This window comes from Pyrus communis, chromosome 11 (genome assembly GCF_041283825.1).
Source record: "Pyrus communis isolate YQ-2024b chromosome 11, ASM4128382v1, whole genome shotgun sequence".
Lineage (NCBI taxonomy): Eukaryota > Viridiplantae > Streptophyta > Magnoliopsida > Rosales > Rosaceae > Pyrus > Pyrus communis.
In genome coordinates this window covers 29,398,718-29,420,125 of record NC_142575.1, presented here as the reverse complement: position 1 = coordinate 29,420,125, position 21,408 = coordinate 29,398,718, and the positions used below count along the sequence as shown (strand labels likewise).

At 35.9% G+C, this 21,408-nt stretch overlaps 3 protein-coding genes across 4 annotated transcripts; all 3 read right to left on the bottom strand.

The window, feature by feature from the left end:
• Positions 1-5,528: 5,528 nt before the first annotated feature.
• LOC148693249 (F-box/LRR-repeat protein At3g59190-like) lies at positions 5,529-7,918 on the bottom strand. Its single transcript, XM_088680375.1, has 4 exons — positions 7,797-7,918; positions 6,564-7,510; positions 6,014-6,148; positions 5,529-5,918 (listed from the first exon to the last, which is right to left on the bottom strand). The coding sequence occupies exons 2-4, from the start codon at positions 7,500-7,502 to the stop codon at positions 5,604-5,606; spliced, it is 1,389 nt and encodes a 462-aa protein (XP_088536501.1). The 5' UTR covers positions 7,503-7,510; positions 7,797-7,918; the 3' UTR covers positions 5,529-5,603.
• Positions 7,919-10,433: 2,515 nt separating this feature from the next.
• LOC137741341 (F-box/LRR-repeat protein At3g58900) lies at positions 10,434-12,911 on the bottom strand. 2 transcript variants are annotated; one of them, XM_068481067.2, is made up of 4 exons: positions 12,759-12,911; positions 11,351-12,309; positions 10,974-11,108; positions 10,434-10,880 (listed from the first exon to the last, which is right to left on the bottom strand). In XM_068481067.2, the coding sequence occupies exons 2-4, from the start codon at positions 12,299-12,301 to the stop codon at positions 10,578-10,580; spliced, it is 1,389 nt and encodes a 462-aa protein (XP_068337168.2). In that variant the 5' UTR covers positions 12,302-12,309; positions 12,759-12,911; the 3' UTR covers positions 10,434-10,577. The 2 variants fall into 2 exon arrangements, with proteins under 2 accessions (XP_068337168.2, XP_088535277.1); XM_088679151.1 differs by lacking the exon at positions 10,974-11,108 and having other exon boundaries at positions 12,759-12,892.
• A 1,410-nt stretch (positions 12,912-14,321) lies between these two features.
• On the bottom strand, positions 14,322-17,057 carry LOC137743417 (FBD-associated F-box protein At5g60610). Its single transcript, XM_068483304.2, has 4 exons — positions 16,841-17,057; positions 15,534-16,515; positions 14,830-14,964; positions 14,322-14,753 (listed from the first exon to the last, which is right to left on the bottom strand). Exons 2-4 carry the CDS (start codon positions 16,500-16,502, stop codon positions 14,502-14,504), a joined length of 1,356 nt encoding a protein of 451 aa, XP_068339405.1. The 5' UTR covers positions 16,503-16,515; positions 16,841-17,057; the 3' UTR covers positions 14,322-14,501.
• Between the last annotated feature and the right edge of the window lie 4,351 nt (positions 17,058-21,408).

Below are 21,408 nucleotides of genomic sequence, written 5' to 3'. Positions count from 1 at the left end.
CTGTTAGTTTCTATCTATATGTGTTAACTAGGTACATTTTGAGCAATGCTCATTACGTCACCCCCCACCCCCATCTATTTATAACCGTAAGATTGAATAAATCAAGAGTGAATTAATGGACATAAACAAGGAGGGAAGCACAGGAGAACAAATAAAGAGTTTGAAAATCATTTCCCTTCTACCTTCCTCTTAACATGGTATCTTTCGAAAATTATTTCGTAAAGTAAATCCCGCCCAACAAACTTTGAGATCCCGACTATGTACTCGTGAAATGCCCCCTTTTAGAGAGGTAAGGAAAATAAATTATACGGAAACAAGCAGAGCCAAGAACAAAATATTGAATGGAACCTTATTGTAAGGGGAATATTTTTGCTTCCCACATTCAAGTAATGTTAACGCTCACAACCATATTTACCAACGTTAAATGAGTTCAAATTTTGAAATCTGTGTGGTGGATAGTCACAAATCTCAAAATTTAAACTTATTCACGATAGTTAATAGGGTGGTGCGCATTACCATCACTCCAGCGAGCAAAACTGCATCCTATTGTAAGAACTAAAAGAAAAAAAAAACGATTACAATTTCTAGTTAACCAAACAGATGATAGAGAATTTACAGGGTTACGAAAAGAAAGGTACCTGAAACGGTCCAAGATAGCTGCCCCAGTAAAACCCTAATGGCTGCGAACGGTAGACTGTGTTTGGTTGATGAGAATCGGCGAGAATATGAGAGCAACGTGAGTATATAAAATACACTAACACACTCTTTTACTAAACTCACCGTTTTGTTCCTTCCCTTCTATAATCTTCTAGCTAATTATAAAATACACCCTGAGGTTTGGGTCTCATTCAAAACATGACCCAACCTTTCAAACATTTTAACTTAATCAGATCAATTTTTCCCCCGCTCTGTCCTCAGTTAATGGAATGTACTAATAGTTTCAACTTTGAACTAGTGTGGTTTCAATTGTTAACAATTTTGTATTGTCACATCCCGGCCCGGGCCCGCTCCACCACCGTAGCACGATATTGTCCGCTTTGGGCCTCGACCACGCCCTCACGGTTTTGTTTCTGGAAACTCAGACGAGAACTTCCCGATGGGTCATCCATCCTGGGAATGCTCTCGCGCGCTTCTCGCTTAACTTCGGAGTTCCTACGGAACTCGAAGCCAGTGAGCTCCCAAAAGGCCTCGTGCTAGGTAGGGATGAGAATATACATATAAGGATCACTCCCCTGAGCGATGTGGGATGTCACAAGTATGTTAGGTAGTAAACTGAATAAATTGAAAGGTTTTATCCCTTTTACTTATATATATTTGTTGGTTTGGGTAACCTGACAGCGTGACTCACCCAAGGGGAGCCGAGGACGCAATACCTTGGGGTGGGAACCATGGGTTTAATTAATTGAAGGTAACATCCAATCGAAGGTATATAACATCAAGTTCATTAGCATTACGCGTAATGGCAGTGCGAATCCAACCATCAATACGAGTGTAATCCCTAACATAGGAACAATGAAGACAAATTTTCTGAATGCCTGTTGAGCCGGGAAAGTAAAGTACACGGCCAACAAAACTCATACAACCAACAGTGTCAACTTATCTTTGTTTTCGTAGATATGTTTTTCCATCTTGTAGACAGAATGCTGCACCTCATCGCGTATTTTGTTGGAAGGAAGGAAAGCATGTGGCAAAGAACTGGTCCGGTAATCCATTGATCCTGTCTTTAACTCTTGCTTTACTCATTTGCACCCTAATGCTTTTTTCACAACAAAAAGTATATTCAATTCAATCACTTTTGTAAATTTGGTACTCAAAGACATTTACACTTCAAAATTTCAAGGAAAAAGTAAAGCATTTATGTGTTTTAGTTTGTTATCAACTGAAGGAGAGGAGAATAGTACATGATAATTTCTTGACTTTTGTATATCTGAACATTTTGATGAAGATGAAAACAAAACTAATAATTAAAAAACTACTATTATTCCGCTCTATTTTGCTACTTCATTCTCCTTAGATATCTACTCCATGTAAACCCAGCGAGAGCCGAGAGCAAAAGAAGAGAACGATTTCAACTTCAGATTAAGATGGAGGACGGTTTTATAACAGTATAGATAATTAAGGGTTTCAACTCTTATAATGACTCGAAGGGAGCTACTTATTCAATACGGGTTTGTATTTGCATTGCATGTTTATTTATAATTGTCTTTTTATGTTTGGTTTCTATCTATGCATATTAGATGCATTTTGAGCAGTAAGGCTCGTCGTGCCAGCCCGATTAGATGTATCCTTTTTTGTTATAAACGAAGTTCACTCATACGGTCGATAAGAAATGCTGTCCACACTCCCCCTTGCACTCCTCCTATTTATAGCTACATTTGTATAAGAATGTTAGATAAGTCTTTTTGCGTGGGATTCTTTTTTTTTTTTTTTTTTTTTTTTTTTGCAGCAATTGTTTTATTAGATTGATTAGATTGGCAATTGAAAGTTGTAAACTCATAAGAATGACGAATTCCAGAGATTATTTGGCATGGGCAACCGGACCACCTGATCACCCGGCCAAAGAATCATCCAATGCGATGAGTGCCTTTGGCTTCCTTAAACCTAAAAAGAAAAGTGATCCTCAATCTTTTTATTTCTAGGAAACAATAGGACTGGACCGTTCAAGCAGAATTGTAGCTTTTTTGATATAGACAACAAAGCTTTTAGTGTGAAAATAAATTCACTTGATGCACCACTCCGTTTCCGCTTGCTTAAGAAATGATATTAAAAGAAACCATCATCCTGCTATCACCACCCTAGCCATAAAGGAAAAGTATTCCCTTGATGTCCAACATGTCAACTTATTGCAACTCAAAATATCTTGATGTTCTTATGCAAAACTTCACTATTCTTCAACAAATAGATTGAAACTTCATGTTTAAGATCGGAACCATTAATTTTTTAAATCATTTTGTGAATATCATCTCTGCTAAAAATCAATGAAACATGAGATCAATTAGTCACGGAATTGTATAAAAAACAGACAGTCTATCTATTTACTACAATTGATTGACTAAACGACCTTAGTTTTAATTGACTTTTTGCATAATTGATCTTTACAAAGTGATTAATAATATGAACAATTTCGATTATAAACACTTAGTTCTGTAAATTGGCCATGAAGTGTTTTGAAGAGGAGATCCTCCTCAATCCTCCTCAACCATGTGGAGCTAAGCATTATTCCTAAAAGAATCTAGAGAGCATGAAAACTGTGAGCAGATTAACTTTCCTTGATCATGTTCTAAACTACAGTCTGCTACCTTAATCTCCTTCATCATGTCCTACACACACATGTAAATTTTAGCATTTTTCAGATATATATATTAGCATGCCATCAAAATTCCGAGACTTTAAGAAGCTAAACAAAGTGGATAGGAAACATTTGCAATGGAAAATAAATGATTGAAAATCTATTCATCTTCAGATTAACAAGGTGTTGTGCCTTGGCCCGTTCGTTAGTGCGGAACCGAGATTCAGATTACAACCTCACCAAAATCACACACAGTTGAACAAAATAAAATACAAGAAATAAAGACACCGAGAAATTTACGAGGTTCGGCAAAAACCTGCCTACGTCCTCGGAGAGATATTGCTCTTCACTATGAGAAAAACAGTACAAGTTACACATGAGTTAAATCGACATAACCCAATCCCATAACCCTTGTACACCCACTCACAGAATTTTCCCAAGAGCCTCACTCTACCCCAAGAGTTCTTTCACAAGAGATCTTTCACTCTAGCTCTCTTGATTTCTCTCACCCTTGCCCATGGTAGAGCCAAATGCTCACACCATCTCTTTTGGATGCTTTCCTTCTCTTATCCATATCCTTATTTTGCCAAATGCTCTCTTTTTATGCTTTTCTTAATCCAAGCCTTCTCCCACAAAACATGGCTTTGAAAAAGCCACAAAACATGGCTTTGAAAAAACCACAAAACATGGAGCAATTTAAGCCACAAAACAAGCCACAAAACAAGGAAACATTTGGCCATTATCCAACAATCTCCACCTTGGCCAAATTGTACCAAAGTCCATTGGCCTTACGTACCAGCATGCACACTTTGAATCAACATCGTTGGTCCTGTTCCGATTCAGTTACTGCCAATGCATGTGCAGCTGCTGCAAGCTAAAAATCACCATTTAGCTTCAGACAGGATCTCAACACATCCTCGTCTCCTCCAGCAGGTTTTCCTCCTCTTCATTGTCTGCAACCTGGAAACTCTGCAGCGCGCCTATTTCCAGCAACAACCTATCGAGCCAGACAAAATTCCCGCACTTCCTCCTACCTCAGGACCTTCTCATCACCTGTGAATCCCATAGCTCCACCTGCTGCAAAACCCCTGCAACACTTGAGACTAAACATCACCAGGAGAAGTGTTGCTTCGAGTACCTAGAGGGCATACTCAAAGTCTTCCACCACAAACTTGCTAACCAGGCCTTGCACCCGTAGCACTGTGGACCCTTGCCTCCGGAACCGGATCTGAACCTGCTGTCTCTCTCAGATCCTTTTTCCAATTTTCTTCCACGATTTCAACCTTGAATAGTTTAAGCAGTCTTGTGCCCACCATCATCCATGGTCTCTTGTGTGTATCATTCCACACCAAAGAAGCTTGCACCTGCTCCAAACTTACTGTTTCTTTCCTTGCAGTAAAGTTTCACAAGGTTCTCGTACAAATCTGAAAGTGAGGTAAGAAGAAAGAGGCCTTTGTCTTCTTCCTCAACATCAATTTTCGCAGTTGATCCAAGCATCCCTAAACACGGCTTCCATTTCTTCAAGCTTCCATTACTCTCCTTTACCAAGAGCAAAACCGCCTCTCCCTTTAAACTGCTCAACTGAAAATTCCATGGTGAACAACAAATCTGGACCTCCAACGAACCAAAGCCACCAACGATGCTCTGATACCAATTGTTGTGCCTTGGCCCGTTCGTTAGTGCGGAACCGAGATTCAGATTATAACCTCACCAAAATCACACACAGTTGAACAAAATAAAATACAAGAAATAAAGACACCGAGAAATTTACGAGGTTCGGCAAAAACCTGCCTACATCATCAGAGAGATATTGCTCTTCACTATGAGAAAAACAGTACAAGTTACACATGAGTTAAATCGACATAACCCAATCCCATAACCCTTGTACACCCACTCACAGAATTTTCCCAAGAGCCTCACTCTACCCCAAGAGTTCTTTCACAAGAGATCTTTCACTCTAGCTCTCTTGATTTCTCTCACCCTTGCCCATGGTAGAGTCAAATGCTCACACCATCTCTTTTGGATGCTTTCCTTCTCTTATCCGTATCCTTGTTTTGCCAAATGCTCTCTTTTTATGCTTTTCTTAATCCAAGCCTTCTCCCACAAAACATGGCTTTGAAAAAGCCACAAAACATGGCTTTGAAAAAACCACAAAACATGGCTTTGAAAAAGCCACAAAACATGGAGCAATTTAAGCCACAAAACAAGGAAACATTTGGCCATTATCCAACACAAGGAAGGTGCTTTAATTTACAACTTTGATTAATCCTTCTTACAACAAGAATTACACGTTGTAACAGCTAAAAATCGCATCTCAGAAAAATTCGACTTGGCAAGTCCCTGAACCAGTTTGGAACATCACGATTTCCTTGTCTAGCTTCTCACTTCCACAAGAGAAAACGAAACTATAAATAACCATCTTATTCAGAACTTTGCCGTTCTCTAACAAATACTTTGCCACTTCCATCTCATCATAGCCTCCACCGAATCCCCTTATCGTGATAGTCTTGAGGTGTGATGACACACAAATAGCCACCGTCTCTGGTGTATTCCATTGAGGTCCTAGGTATACCGTTGAGTATTCTTCAACCTCTTCTTCATCGTCAGAGAATGTAGTGCAGCACAGTTCCTGCAGGTTATGTAAAAAAGAATGATGAAATGAGAACAAAATATAAAGAGCTACATGTTGGTATCATATAGCACATATGGAAATACACATCTTACGTGTTCATGTTCTATGACAAGATGTTCCAGTTTAGGCGATCTCTTGAGCAGCTCTGTTAGCAATTCCCAATGGTAGCGATTACGAACAACCAGCTTCAGTTCGCTCAAGTTACCAAAAGCAGGCAGACTACAACCCTTTGTGTAAGACGAAAGTGTTAATCAAACATAATCCGGCCCATGAAGAAGTTTAGCATTGTTCATACATAACAAACTATTTCAGATCATCATAAAATTCCAAACTGAAAGGCATTCTTTCAGTACAAACACCGTCTGGTACAAAGAAAGATTATGCATATATGGGGTATAAATTAAGACTGGCATAATGCAGGATGAAACGGATGGTTTATCCCTCATGTAGTTTGAAATATCAAGAAAGGAAAGTGTACAAACTATTTCTAAGTTGTCTTGCACGTAAAAAGGGTTTTTTTTTTTTTTTTCTTAATACTTAACAGTTCTCTTTCTGTACTGTTATTCCAAAACAAAAACAAATTTACTTCCTATAGTCATTTCTACGAAACAGCTTGAATGGAACAAGTTAGGGCATGCTTACCTTCAACAAAAAAGCTGAAAGATACATATCTTTAACCTTGGAAATTCGGGCAAGAAGCGAAGCTGAAAGTTTAGGGAAGCCGTGATGAGAACATCCACCAATGAGATAGAGATTAACTATAGACTTTGAACTCTCCAAATTATAGTTTGAAAAAATAACCTCCATCACATCAAGTGTTTCAAGCTTCGGAGCATTAACAGAGAAATTGTTACCATCAATGCCAAGGGCCCCCAATCTTAACCTTATTCTTAGCATCTTCAGCTCAGGCGCAGAGATTTTAAAATTCAAAGCATCATATCCAACAAATCCATCTATCGTCAAATCTTCAAGTACAGGGCAGCATGAAAAAAGCTTTTCCGCTAACTCATTGTTAGGAAAACAGACGGTAACATGTAGGAACTTCAGACTTGGGAAACACCCTGACTCAGGAGGAACATAGCTTAGACAATTTGAATTCAGCTTCAAAACCACCAGTTTTTTGTACATGAAAACACTTTGAGGCAACTGAAATATCTTATTTCTGAATGATTCAATACAAAGATCAAATTCAACTGCATTACGACCAATGGCAGAGCAAATCCAACCTTCAATGGGAGTGAAATCTTCAACAATTGAACAATGGAGTCGGAACATATGAATATCCGTTTCATGTAAGGAAAGTACATGATCAACAAACATCGCGAAATGCACATAGTCATTTCTGTCCCTGTTTCTCTCAGAAAAATGCTCATGCTTGTCGTCTAAGTCTATATTGGGAACAAAAGCCCATAATTTCTTCCATCTTTTAGAGAGAACGCTGGTCCTCACAGCATATTTTGTTGGAATTAAGGAAAGTATGTGACAAAGAACTGGTTCTGGCAATTGACTGATCCTATCTTTAACTATTACTTGTGGCTTTGGCTTCTTTCCTAGCATGAGAGGCTTTGACTGAGAACCCATTTTTGTCTCTGTAAATTGTGATAAATTTGAAAATAAATAAATGAAACTCTATTCATCATCTTCACAGATATCATGCAATGCTGTCTAAAAGATGGAAGAAAAAGAAAATTCAATGAAAACTCTTGGGGAAAGATTGTTCCATATAGAATTAGCAATTGAAATTTTATTGCCAACAAACAACCCATAGGAGAAGGGCTTGAATCTTCAATTAATCATTTCTCAGTTTTCTGAGAAAACTTTTCTCAGTAGCCAAATAGATGGTAGAGGAAGTAAAAGGGTTGTGCAGAAAATTACCTGAAACGTTCTGAGATGACCCAGAAAAAACTTGCTGTCTTTGCTGCAAAGTAAGAAGTGAGATATGAGGCTTGAACCCTCTAGGCTCCCAAGGGCAAGGTTGATAAAATTTGACTCTGACAATCATTTTTAAGGTGTATGTGTTGTGACTTGTAAGCCATTGCTACGTGACTTTGTAATGTTGTACAACGTGTTAATGTAGTGTCATTTTTGTGACCATGTAAAATATAATGCTTCAGACTTTGTCGTGTTTTACAACGTGTTAGTATCGTGTTATATTTGTGTTAGTGTAAAACAATGCTATAGTCCGTCCAAACCCATTAATGTATCCTTCCAAATATGCAAATGGAAGCTCATTGGCAAATTTGTCGTGTTGTATTGTTTCCATATTTTTTTTTTCCAATTTTTTTTTTGTCAATCGAACACCAAAATATAATTAAGGCTAAGTATACTTCGTATCTCTGGCAATCCTTTTTAAGGGTTTAGGGTATATGTGCTGTGGCTTTGTCATGTTGTACGAGTTAAATATCGTGTCATCTTTGTGTCAATGTAAAATATACCGTTTTAGACTTTGTCATGTTTTACAACGTGCTAATGTCACATCATCTTTATGTGAGTGTAAAATGTAACGCTTTGGTCGGACCAAACCCATCAATGTATCCGTCCAAATATGCAAATGGAAGCTCATTGGCAAGACTTGTCATGTTTCAAATTTTTTTCATTTATTTTTTTGTCAATCGAACACCAAAATATAATCAAGTCTAAATATGCTTGGCGTCTCTGTGATCTAGTACTATATAGTACATCTTGGTCCATATCTTTTAGAAACTGAAAGAAAAAAACCTACAGATGCTATAGTAATTTAGGGGAGGGGCCGGGATGGATTGGTAGAAAATAAATCCCATCTAGCTTTTATAGTACAATGATAGTTAGGATGAGTTTCTGAAAGACATCCTGCTAAGGACCTCTACTGCGAGTAAATCCTGTTGGGCTTCGTTGCTCCGAATTGGAAGTTCGATAAATTATTATAGCCTCTTTTGTCCCCAGAATGGCTTTATGAAGCAGCCTTGAGGTATGACAACAAGCAAGTAGGCACAAATTTTGGGGTGTTCCAATGTTATGCTCCGAGACCTCTACATCCTTTCTGTATTCTGGCTCTGGGCAAATATTTTCTTCGTTCTGTCGGTAATTTTAAAAGAACAAATTGAATGGGAATACACAATATTATAGAGGTGATATTGGTACCACATAACATAAGAGAAAATACATCTTACATCTTTATGTTTTAAGATGAGAGATTCCATATTCTGTGATCTTTTGAGAAACTCCGTTAGCAGTTCCTAGATGTATTAATTTTGAAGAACCGAATTCAATTTTCTCAAATTATCAAAAGCAGGCGCACAACGAGGCTTGGAATTAGGTCAAATGAAAAACCAAGAATTAAAAGTAAAGACTTCTAATTTACAATCCGCTCGGTTACTTGGAAACTTGAAACGTTTATAATTTATATATGAACTGATATTCTACTCTTTAGAGAAAATCTTTTCAACCTAACATTATCGAGAATTAGCAACTGAAATGAAAGATTGCACTTGCAGATAATGCAAGGGGCTAGGTTTGAATTTCCTATTCATCGTTTCCAATTTCTCAGTAACCAAACAGATGGTAAAAAAACCAACAACTTATGAAGCAGCACAACAATAGTGGCAGCGAATGATTTGATAAAAGTCTGAACCTTCTAAGCTCATGCATATCATCATGTGTGGAGTTTGCTAGTAACACTCTACTATAGCATAGTCATTCTGCGTTTATTCACTTGTTAGCACTTTGAACAATACACATTCTGCACTCCGAGCAAATGGACACACAAACAACGGGGTTCCCTATACGCTTTTTGGGACGAATTATTATGAACACACGAACCCCGAGCAAATGAATGATTATAATTAAGATAGATTACACTTATTAGTACTTTAAAAATCTCATTATGCACTCCTCGTTATTGTATTTTTCTTTTTATTTATAGAGAGTTTAGAGTGCAAACTAAGAATATTTTAGTGCTATGAAAACAAATCTACTGTAAGACGCTAGATTTAAGATATATTTAATAGTATATTTGACTGCGTTATAATGAAAATAGAAAGTGTAACGGTTATTTTTTATAATTTTTGAAAGAGTCATACGCAACATGCTATTGCACAGAAACAACACGTGTTTAGATTGAAGCTTATTGAGACATATTAAAAATGAATAGATCCTTTGAGTTCATTGGTTGTGTCATGAACATTACATACTACACTCATTTTAATACGTTGAAATCCATTGATTTATAAATATATTAAAATTTCGATTAAATACACCCCTTAAATTATTTGTTAATTTAGTGCGCAATTGTAGACATCAAAGTTTCGGTGGTCAAGTAATGAATCCCACACAATCTACCACTTGCAACGCTGCTAGAATGTTAGAGATTAGCATGCTGATGACAATGCTTTATATGTTGGATTAACCATACATACGTAGGTATCCGCTTCGAACGAGTGTCAACTGGTTCACCATGTCCAGAGTTTCCAGATTTTTTATTACCTACCAAAATCGTAAGACTTCACATTCGATATGTTAACTTCACACACCAAATTGGTCCATCAATCATCAGTTAAACTACATTAAATCAAAGGGGTTTTGTGCATGAATGTTTGCAGTTTACAACTTTGAGACAGCCTTCTTGCAGCCAGAACTGACTTTCAACAATACAAATGTTTTGACGGCTAAATTTGCATCTCAGAAAAATTCGACTTGACAAGTCCTCGAACCCATTTGAAACATCATGAATTCCTTGTCTAATTTATCTAAACGAAACAAATTCCCGGTATAAATGATCACCTTATTGAGAACTTTGCCATTCTCTAACAAATACTTTGTCACTGCCATCTCATCATAGTATCCTTTGAATCCCATCACAGTGATAGTCTTGAGGTGTGTTGACACACAGATAGGCACCGTCTTCGGTGTATTCCATTCAGGCCCTAAGAATATGTCTGAGTATTCTTCTTCTTCATTGTCAGAGTATGTAGTGCATTCCTCCTGAAAGTTATTTAAAAAGAATGAATGAAATGAGAACAGTAAAGAACTTCATGTCTGTATTACCTCGGATAAATGCAAAAATACATATCTTACTCCTTCATATTCTACGACAAGATGTTCCAGTTTAGGAGATCTTTTGAGCAGCTCCGTTAGAAATTCCCCATTGTAGCAATTATGAAGAACTAACTTCAGCTCGCTCAAATTATCAAAAGCAGGCAGACAACAAACCTTTGTGAAAGACATAAGTATTAAACGTAAACTTGTGCATAAAATTAGCATTGCTCATGCATAACACACCATTTCAAATCCTTAATTTCCAAACCGAAAAAACATGCTTTCAGCTATATCTTACGAACTATGTCTGGTACAAAGAACTAAAGACTAATAAGACCGGTGCATAGAGTGAAATAATGGATAATAGAGTACTCTCTACCAAACATTATCAAAGGAACAAGTTAGCACTCGCTTACCTTCAATGAATGAGCTGAAAGGCACAGACATTTAACCTTGGAAATTCCTGCCAGCAACTTAGCTGAAAGGTTAGAGAATTCTCGGTGTAAACATGCAACATGGTGATAGAGATTAACACTGGCTTTGACAAGGGACTTTGAACTCTCCAAATTGTAGTTTGACAGAACATCCTCGGTCACATCAAGTGTTTCAAGCTTCGGAGCACTAACAGAGAAATTGTTGACAACACCGATAAGTGCCACATCTCTTAATCTTATTCTTAACTTCTTCAACTCGGTTGCAGAGATTTTAAAATTCAAAACACGAGGTCCAACATCTCCATGTATCGTCAAATCTTCAAGTACAGGGCAGCAAGAAAAAAGATTTCCAGCTGACTCATTATCAAGAAAACAGAAGGTAACATGGAGGAACTTGAGACTTCGGAAACATCCTGACTTAGGTGGAACGTAGCTAAGACAATTTGAATTCACCTTCAAAACCACCAGTTTTTTGTACATGAAAATACTTTGAGGCAACTTAAAATTTTGATTGGTGAAAGATTCAACAAGAAGATCAAATTCAACAGCATTACGACCAATGGCAGAGCGAATCCAGCCTTCAATAGGAGCGAAATCCTCAACATTTGAACAATGAAGTCGGAACTTATGAATGTCCGTTTCATGTAAGAAAAGTACACGATCTACAAACATAGAGAAACGCACATAGTCATTTGTGTCTCTGTTTCTCCTATAAAAATGCTCATTCTCGTCGTCTAAGTCTATATTGGGAACAAAAACCCACACGTTCTTCCATCTTTTAGACAGAACGCTGGTCCTCACAGCATATTTTGTTGGAATTAGAGAAAGCATGCGACAAAGGACTGGATCCGGCAATTCACTGATCCTATCTTTAACTATTGATTGCGGCATTGGTTTCTTGTTTAGCATGAGAGATTTTGACTGAGAACCCATTTTTGTCTCTGTAAATTGTAATGGAAAAATGAAAGTAAATAAAACAAGCTCTTAATGTATGCAAAATTCTTCTCATTATCTTCACAGGTATTATGCAATTCTATTTTCTAGAGATAAGTTGTCCTCAGGAAACAAACATCATGAAATTCTACTTTCTGTAGAGTTATTTTCTCAGGAAACAAACAGCCCAAAGAAGAAAGAAAACAATGAAAAAACTTTGGGTGAAAGTTATTCTATTTAGATCTATTTAGAGTAAGCAACTGAATGGAAAGATTGCATTTTTTTCACAGATAAACAAACTAAAAGGGAAAAGTTTGAATATTTTATTAATCATTTCTTGAGTTTTTATTAATCATTTCTAAATTCTTTTTTTCCTTTTGTCATTCTACATTTCTCAATTTTCTCAGTAACCAAACAAATGGTAAAGGAAGTAAAAGGGATGTGAAGAAAAGTGTACCTGAAAAGTTCAGCAAGCATTTGCTGTCTTTGCTGCAAGTAGGAACTTCGATCTGAGGTTTGAACACTCCATCCTCCCTAGGGAAGATTTATAAAATTTGAGTCTGACAAAAAGAAGTTTTGGTCCTTTTTAAGCTTATGTGTCGAGAGACTTGTAAGCAATGGCTGCGTGACCTTGTCATGTTTTACAACTGTAGGGTCATCTTTTGTGTCAGTGTGAAATTACTATTTAGTCTAACTCGACCTATTAACATATCGTTCCAAATATGCAAACTGTAACTCATTTGCAAATTTGTCGTGTTTCACATTTTACCGTTTATTTTCTGTCAATACAACGGTTAAATATAAATTCTGGTTAATCACTTTTTTTAAATTGAACAAAAATATCCATTAAGTTACAAAATGTTCTAGTGTTAGCCCCTTAGTCCACTTAACTACTATTTTTTGAGTTAGGACGTGGCGGGCAAAAGTTTCTTGAGGAACAAGAATCAATAGTTACAAAATGTTATAGTGTTAGCCCGTAGACAAACCTAACAACAATGAAGTCAATCAGTGGGGTTGTTTTTGCTGGAATGAGATCGTCTCATATCTCTGGTTTTGAAGTAGACAGACCTCAAAATTCAGATCATTCAATTTAAATCATGCGGCATCCATTAGTCTATCCCACTAGTTCACCTCACAAACAAAGTCAACCTCTCTCTCTCTCTCTCTTGAATGGCCTGGATTTCCCAATCTGGCTGCTCCGGGGGTAGAGATCTGGAGATGTCCTCATGGCATTTTTGCTTACATAAACGTTTGTATTTCTTGCCTAAAAAACGTTGTATGTGGAATATGAGCCAATTTTTACAATTTATACATTTCAACGTTTAAGATTTTCGTTGATAAACCGTGAATCCACGTGACACCAATAACATTCATATATAAGTACAAAATGAACCAAATGAGTAGCAATTAACTTAATAGTTCGATGGACTAAGAGAATAATAGTGTAACACATGTGGCTTGAAGGTTTGTTTTGTCAATTTCACAAGGCAATGACCAAACTGTTACTAATACCAAATTAAAGGGGTGCAAAGTGAGCACACATAGATGTGTAGAAGTTGAAGTACACTACACGCACTTGTATGATTGGACCCAGAATTAAAGATAAAGGAAAGAAACGGCAAATACAATCATCCTAATATAAACAAGAAGTTGCTTGAATCGTCAACTTCCATTGCAGAATCCTTCTAAAACCCAGAATTAAAGTACCAGAATAATATCTTTGTAAACGCTAAAAATTGCATCTTAATTAGATAAATTTGACTCCTAAACCCCAAAAGTAGACTTACAAAATAGAACCCCCCTTGCAGCTAATCATCATAAACAAAACTTGACTGTTCTCTAACAAGCACTTTGCTGCTTCCATCTCATGGAGAACGTTTTGAGTTGTGAGAACAAATAAATAGGCACAAACCCTGGGGTATTCCATTTTTTTTTATACTCTGAGGATTCATCCAATTCTTCATCATCTGAGCACATCTGTATCCTGCTGATAATTTTAAAACTATAAACAAAATACGAATGGTATAGCGGCTGTCCGAAACTTGTTGATAAGAAATGTATACAATACAAAACAAACATCTGCAAATCTTTACATCTTCAGATTAACAAAGGTGCTTGTCTCATTTCCAGCTTTGATAGCAGAATCCATCTAAATCAGCAATCCAAAATTGTAACGATGTACAAGCTAACCTTCAACTGGTCAAGTCCTAGAAGCCCTTCTAGGTATGAAATCTTTGTAAGCCCCATTCTTAGCATAGATAGTCATCTTGTCCAAAACTTTACCGTTCTTCATCAAATATTTTAGCACTTTCTGCTCGTGCGGATATATCTTTAATCCCCTTATAGTGATGGTCTTCAGGTGCGATATCAGACAAATGGGCACAGACTCTGGTGTACGCCATCTATCTGCCGAATTTAAGACATCTCCACGCTCCTCAATGCATTCCTTGTCCTGAAAAGTACGAATGATGAGAATGGTAAAGAGCAGCATGTTGTTATGACTTAGTATGAGTGGAAATACTTCTTACTTCTTTATGTTCGACGACAAGAGATTGCAAATTAGGTGATTTCTTGAGCAACTCTGTTAGCAAATCCCAGTGATAGCAATCATAAAGAACCAACTTCAATTCGGTCAAATGATTGAAAGCAGGCAGACAACCATCCTTCACAAAATACAAAAATGTTGATCAAACAATGCATAACTTAATCGCTCATTTATTTTTCTCAAATCATCAAAATGCAGGCAGACAGTAACCCTCTAGTGAAAGATAAAATATTGATCAAACATTCCATAAACCATGCATAAATGAAACATTTACTAATGCGTATATTGTTTCAAATTATATATTGTCAAAATGTAATAAGGTTTCAGTTACAAACACTACTTGTGGTATAACGAAAGAATGATGTATATGGAAATAGGAATGGGAAAAGACGGCATGCATTTGCTTCATTTAGTTAAGGATAGGACAAGGAAATACGTGCATAAACTTTTCCTCATTTGTTTCGTACATAAAGATCTGATTCAGAAAAAATAAAATAAATAAAATAAAGAATAGGAACAAGACGAGAATTTTATTATTTCTTTTCTTAACACAAAACCAAAATACTATATGTTTTACAAATGAAGGAAAACAAGATACTTCTTCTTTTAAAGGTCCCCTGCCCTCCTTCCTATTTTTCCTCTTTACCAAACATAGTGTAAAAGAAACGAGTTATGGTGTAGACTAACCTCCACATAATGAGCTGAAATGAACAGATATTTAACGTTGGAAAACGCCTCCAGAAGAGCAGTTGCTCGTTCAGAGAAGCCAACCTGGGTTTTCCCAATATGGCAATAGAGATCGACACTGCCTTTGGCCAGGGATTTTAGATTCTCAAATGTATAATGTGACAAATAGTCCTGCTTAATGTTAAAGTATTCAAGCTTTGGAGCATTCACAGATATATCGTACTCAAAATCTTCAGCACCATTGATAAAACTGAAGAAAGTCATTCTTAATCTCTTGAGTTCAGGCGCTGAGACCTTAAAATTCTGACGATTATGATCTGGAACAGTTGCCTTTATAGATAAATCTTCAAGTACAGGGCAGCATGAAAAAAGCTTTTCCATTGAGTCATTTTCAGGAAAATCAACTCTGACATCAAGGGACTTCAGACTTGGGAAACAACAGCCTGATGTAGGAGGAGCATAGGTAATAAAATTTGACATCAGCTTCAAAACCACTAGCGTTTTGCAAGTGAACACGCATCGAGGCAACTCCAAAGGCGGTTCCTCAATATACTCATCATAATGTGCTTGAACACAGAGATCAAGTTCAACAACATTATGGCTAAAGGCAGAGCGAATCCAGCCATCAATACGAGAGGCATCCTCAACACGACAGTAACAATGCAGACGTAATTTTTTAATATCTGATAAACCACGAAAGTAGAGAACACGATCAACAAACGCCAAAAATCCAACATGGTCAGACAGATCTTCGGCTTCCCATCTGAAACCATCGGGGTCAGGCTGATTTTCATCTCTCCATACAATAGGTATGTTTTCGAATTCGAAGTCAAGAATGGGGACAGAAGCCCATATGCTCTTCCATCTAGTAGACAGAACACTGGTCCTCACAACATATTTTGCTGGAACGAAGGAGAGTATATGACAAAGAACTTCATCCGGCAATTCACTAATCTTATCTCTACCCATGGAGAGTATGGGCCTGAAAATTTCAAAGAAAAGTGAAATTCTAATTTCTAAATCTGATCAATTGATACATTAAGAGAGATGAATGCAACAAATTTCTAAAGAAAATTATTTCGGCGGAAACATAAACCCTAGACAATCTGCCTTGGACATAGATCATGAATTGAATGTAGCAATTTCCGGAAACAATATTGAAGCGATAACTAGTTGCATTTTTATAGCAGATAAACAAATCAAGGGGCATGCAAGACTTGAATTTGCTATACTATCAATCTTTCTCAGTTTTCTCGGTAACCAAACAAATGGTAAGGAATCAACAAGTTCACGAAGTAAAAGCATACCTGAAACGTTCAGGGATGGACCCAGTGAAACGCTAGTGGCAACGAATAGTGAAAGATGGTGTTTGGTTGCTGAGAAACGGTGGCAAAATCCAAGAAAATCAACCTTCCAAATTTAAAGTTTAAAAGTATGAACCTTCCCCTGAAAAAATCTGAACCCCTTTTCTGCGACCTTATGTTTCCATGCTAGCTCTGGTTTGGGCCTCTCTTGCCTTTTCATAGGGGTTTTCTTATTGGGCTTTGCCAATTTATTTTTGTCAAATTTGGCATTTGGAATTTTGAAATAAAACTATTTGTCTTCCTTACTATTCCGTAAGAATTTGGATTAGTAGAAAAACTATGGAATCGGATGCTAATTACTAATTAATCTCATAACCCCTTGCCTAGTGAAAAGCGAACGAGGGCCCAACCCAAGTCTAAACATCTACGGATGCGTTCTTTAGGATCATCTGTTCTTCGTCGGGTTTACTTTAGCGAACCGTTCCATCCAAAAATCAAAAATACGTTGTTGCCTTAAATGGTATCGGAGCTACATGATGAAGGATAGAAATTGTGTGTTACTATTATCTCCCTTAAAATTATCAACTAGATATAGATAGTGTACTAAGAACGTGCATTGATACATAACAGCTAATCACATCGATTAGAAAACCCACATCAACGCATTTGCAAAATTGATCCAGCTCAAGATCAACAATGGACTTGCAATTTAAAAGTTAAAGTCTGCGTTTTAGACGATTCAACTCGGCTCCTCCATTTTAATGCATAGTTGTCGTTTTAATCTTTGTAACTAGTTCTGTAAGTGTCGTGGAACTTAAATTCATCAACTCCTCCATTTTAATGCGTAGTTGTCGTTTCGTTTTATCACTTTGATCATCAAATTAGTTGATTATGATGTCCAACTTCCTCCAACGAATAAAGTGACGCATCACGAAACTAGTAAGGGTTACAAGTGTAAATCCTTGAAGGATAAAACTCTGAAGTCCACCAGTTTGGTGGAAATCCCAAAGGATAATTTGATTAATTGATTAAAAGATTGATAGATGATTACAATGGATAACAAACATGGCTTTAATAAACCATTTACAATCTCTTTGGACAACTCAAAAGACTCAGGAAATTAAAATGAATATAAATGACATTAATCGGACTCAAAACTAAAAGGTCCAATTTTTATTACATAAATTAAAATACCATTTTGAAAACCAAAACGATCGATTTTGGCTATAAAGCTAACGGGCTCTTAGTATATCATGAGTCTTGTTTGGCTCGCAATGCTCTTCAAAATCGACATATTATGCGCCCAATTTTGACACCAGAATATTGGTTGCTGCCTTTTCTGTCACCATATCAATTTGAATGCAATATTTTTCAACTTTAATTATTCTCTTCCAAAATTTAAAACATTTTATTTTCTTCATATTTTTCCATCGGAATTGACTCATACCTTGTCCTACACCACTCTCCTCCACTTGAAAGCACCTCACCCTTGAGTTGATCTTGAAAAGAACTAGGCTTGATATAATCTTGATGAGTAAATAAATCCTTCAATCCGAGGACCCTATTCCTGATATTTAGTTGAAATCACCAATGAACTAATATCATACAAAAGATTAGAACATGCAACTTGACAATCCAACATCTTCTTGTACTTCATATTTACTTGTTTTCCCAATCTTGCAATTTAAATCCGTATTAATTTTATCACCTCCAACCATGTCAATCATAATATTTTCATATTGAAGACTACCTTGATTTTCATGGATGTATTGTTGTGGGATATCAACCTGCAAGATCTCGTCTTCCTCAATCTTTGCTTGTTTGAATTTGGATATCCCTTAGATAAATAAAAATCGTATTCATAAGGAAACAATTGTTCCACCAATAGCCGTTTCATCTTCCTCCATGTGTTGAAGTCTGATTTGCCTTCTTGTTGACGAGCTTTCTTTATACTTTCTCATGATATTTTAGTGGTACCCTTATCCATAATTTGAAGTTATCTCCACGATTCTCTTCAAAAATGACATATTATACACCCAATTTTGTCACCAAAAGATTATTTGTTGCATTTTCTGTCGCCATATCGATTGAATGTAATATTTTTCAACTTTAAATTTTCTTTTATAGAATTTAAAACATTTTATTTTCTTTATATTTTCCGTGGTTTTGACATCGTAAAGAAACCCTACAATAACAAGGAAAAAAACTAATAATCATAAATAAGGGGTAAGTAGACATAAATCTCAAAGCAACTAGGAAACGATAAGTTTAAAACTGCAAACTACATTTCATACCCTTTACTACTGCGTGAAAGTTTTATTTTAATTTTTTTCATTTTGCACCATAACATTGAAAATTGTATCACTTTATTCTTCTCGACGAATAATTTGATTATCATTCAACTGATGATACGGTGAGCCTGAGATCTTATATGGGCTAAAGTGGGAGCTTCATTTGCACCACATTATTCTCAGCTTTTATTTTTTATTTTTCAGTTCAAAATAAGAAAATTGAGAACCAAAACTAAAAATAGAAATCCGTATTTTAAAAACTTGAGAAAATAGTTTACTTTTTGGTTTTTAGTTTTTGTACTTTTTTTACTTGAGAAAATAGCTCACTTTTTTGTTGCTTATAGAATTTTGCTAACCATACCAGTTACGAAAGAGGGTTTTCAAAATTTAAGTTGATAAAATCTTATCTTCAATCAATTACATGTGACAAGAAAAACTAAACAAGAAAAACTAAATGGGTTAGCTATTTTATTAATTAAAAAATAATTGGTTAAAAAATTAGACCATGTAAACTTTATTAATACATTTACGCTTAAAAACATGAGACCTGTAATATTTAAGTGTTGTTTTCTTGTTTTGATATTAATTTTTTGGTGATGCTATCTAGACACCCATTTTTACCTACCATACACATTTTGTTAATTTTTTTCTTTGATCTTCTATAATTCATTTGATCCAATGGCCGAAAATTAAGAGAGGTGTATATGGGAAGTAAAGAGGGAAGTGTCGATAGCATCACCCAAATTTTTAATGATATTTATATATAAATAGAATTTTTCATGTATTTAGTGAAATTTTTTTTATACATATCAATGTATAAAAGATCGGGGGTCAGAAATAATTTTAGAGTCCCACTTAAAAAGCTCGCCTATAATCCCAAGTTTTCAGAACCGGCCTAAGGGATCAACCTGCACCACAGTACATGCCAAAATGGTATTTATATAAGAATTTATGTTTACACTCAATTTTCATTTTTTTTTCGAACAAACGATATTATCTACACTAAGGGGATGGGGGAGTGAGCTAAGCTTGACAGTGAGCTAACAATAATATGGTTCAACTTCACCTTTGACGAGAATCGAACCTAAGACCTCTCACTTACAAATGAACAGGAATATCACCAAACTGTAGGCCGTCTCTGAGATTTCAGGGCCCTGTGCGAAATTTATAAATCGGCCTCTCCTTAAGATATTTAAAAAAAAAAATAGAATAATGTATTGATGCTAGAAAATAATCACTTAAAAGTAAAACAAAGTTTAGCACTCACAGATTGCAAGTTTATAAATATCATTCATTATAAGTAAAAAGAGTTATAAACATAACATTAACTAAATAAGCAAAAGAAGTTCAATCTGAAATAACTAAACATTAAAAAAAAAAAATCGAAACCCTAAACTTTAAAGTTTCACTTGAATATAACCCATTATTATATAATAAAATTGAAAAAAAAAAGAAAAAAAAAAAGAAATTGTTATTGGCACTCCAAATTCCTCATTCTACACTCCAAACTTTCTATATTTAGGAAAAAAAATAACCCTTATGAGGAATGTATAATGAGATTTTTGGAGTGCCAATAATACTTCCCAAAAAATATAGCTTTTAGAGTGTTATATACACTCAAAAGCAAGTGGCCCACTACCACAGTGGTGAAGATGAGTGTTGCCTTGTACCACGGCATAAGTTCGAAACGCGTCGACATCCTAATCTAACACATAATCTAACAAATCTATCGTTTGACAAAAAAATTATTGACAATCCAAATATCTCATTGTACTCTATATTTTTATATTTAGAAGGGAAAAAAAAAACTTTTATAAAGAATACACAATGAGAATCATCGTCAATTGTAAAAGTACAACATTTCTGAGGCCTACGTTTATCCAAAGTGTGATTTATCTAGTTTTATCCAAAAAATATATCAATTTTTGGAATTAAACCTCAGTCTCTCATGCTCTAATTTCACCTATTTCTGTTTTTATCCCCACTCATCGACTTCTCTAACTCCAAATCCCTAAGTAACGAGAAATTTTTCATTACGATCAAAATATAGGTGGTACATCATGTGTCATGATATAAATGAAGGAAATTTTTACTTTATATGTAGTTAATTATTTAACACAAGTATCACATTACTTGTATAGTGACATGTGGTGGACCGCATTATGGGGACTCCGAAATCTCTCCTAAGACCATCTCCAATGGTGACCTAAAACCTAAATTTTCCCTTTCACCCCCCCCCCCCAAAATCCACTCCAACCCAAAACCTAAACCCCAAAAGGA

Coding starts and splice junctions, on each gene's coding strand:
- LOC148693249 (XM_088680375.1), bottom strand. CDS start 7,502: ATGGGTTCTCAGTCAAAGCCTCTCATGCTAGGAAAGAAGCCAAAGCCA. Junction 6,149..6,563: donor TTTCAGCTTTTTTGTTGAAG/GTAAGCATGCCC, acceptor TCTTACACAAAG/GGTTGTAGTCTGCCTGCTTT. Junction 5,919..6,013: donor TTGTCATAGAACATGAACAC/GTAAGATGTGTA, acceptor CATAACCTGCAG/GAACTGTGCTGCACTACATT.
- LOC137741341 (XM_068481067.2), bottom strand. CDS start 12,301: ATGGGTTCTCAGTCAAAATCTCTCATGCTAAACAAGAAACCAATGCCG. Junction 11,109..11,350: donor TTTCAGCTCATTCATTGAAG/GTAAGCGAGTGC, acceptor TCTTTCACAAAG/GTTTGTTGTCTGCCTGCTTT. Junction 10,881..10,973: donor TTGTCGTAGAATATGAAGGA/GTAAGATATGTA, acceptor AATAACTTTCAG/GAGGAATGCACTACATACTC.
- LOC137743417 (XM_068483304.2), bottom strand. CDS start 16,502: ATGGGTAGAGATAAGATTAGTGAATTGCCGGATGAAGTTCTTTGTCAT. Junction 14,965..15,533: donor TTTCAGCTCATTATGTGGAG/GTTAGTCTACAC, acceptor TATTTTGTGAAG/GATGGTTGTCTGCCTGCTTT. Junction 14,754..14,829: donor TTGTCGTCGAACATAAAGAA/GTAAGAAGTATT, acceptor CGTACTTTTCAG/GACAAGGAATGCATTGAGGA.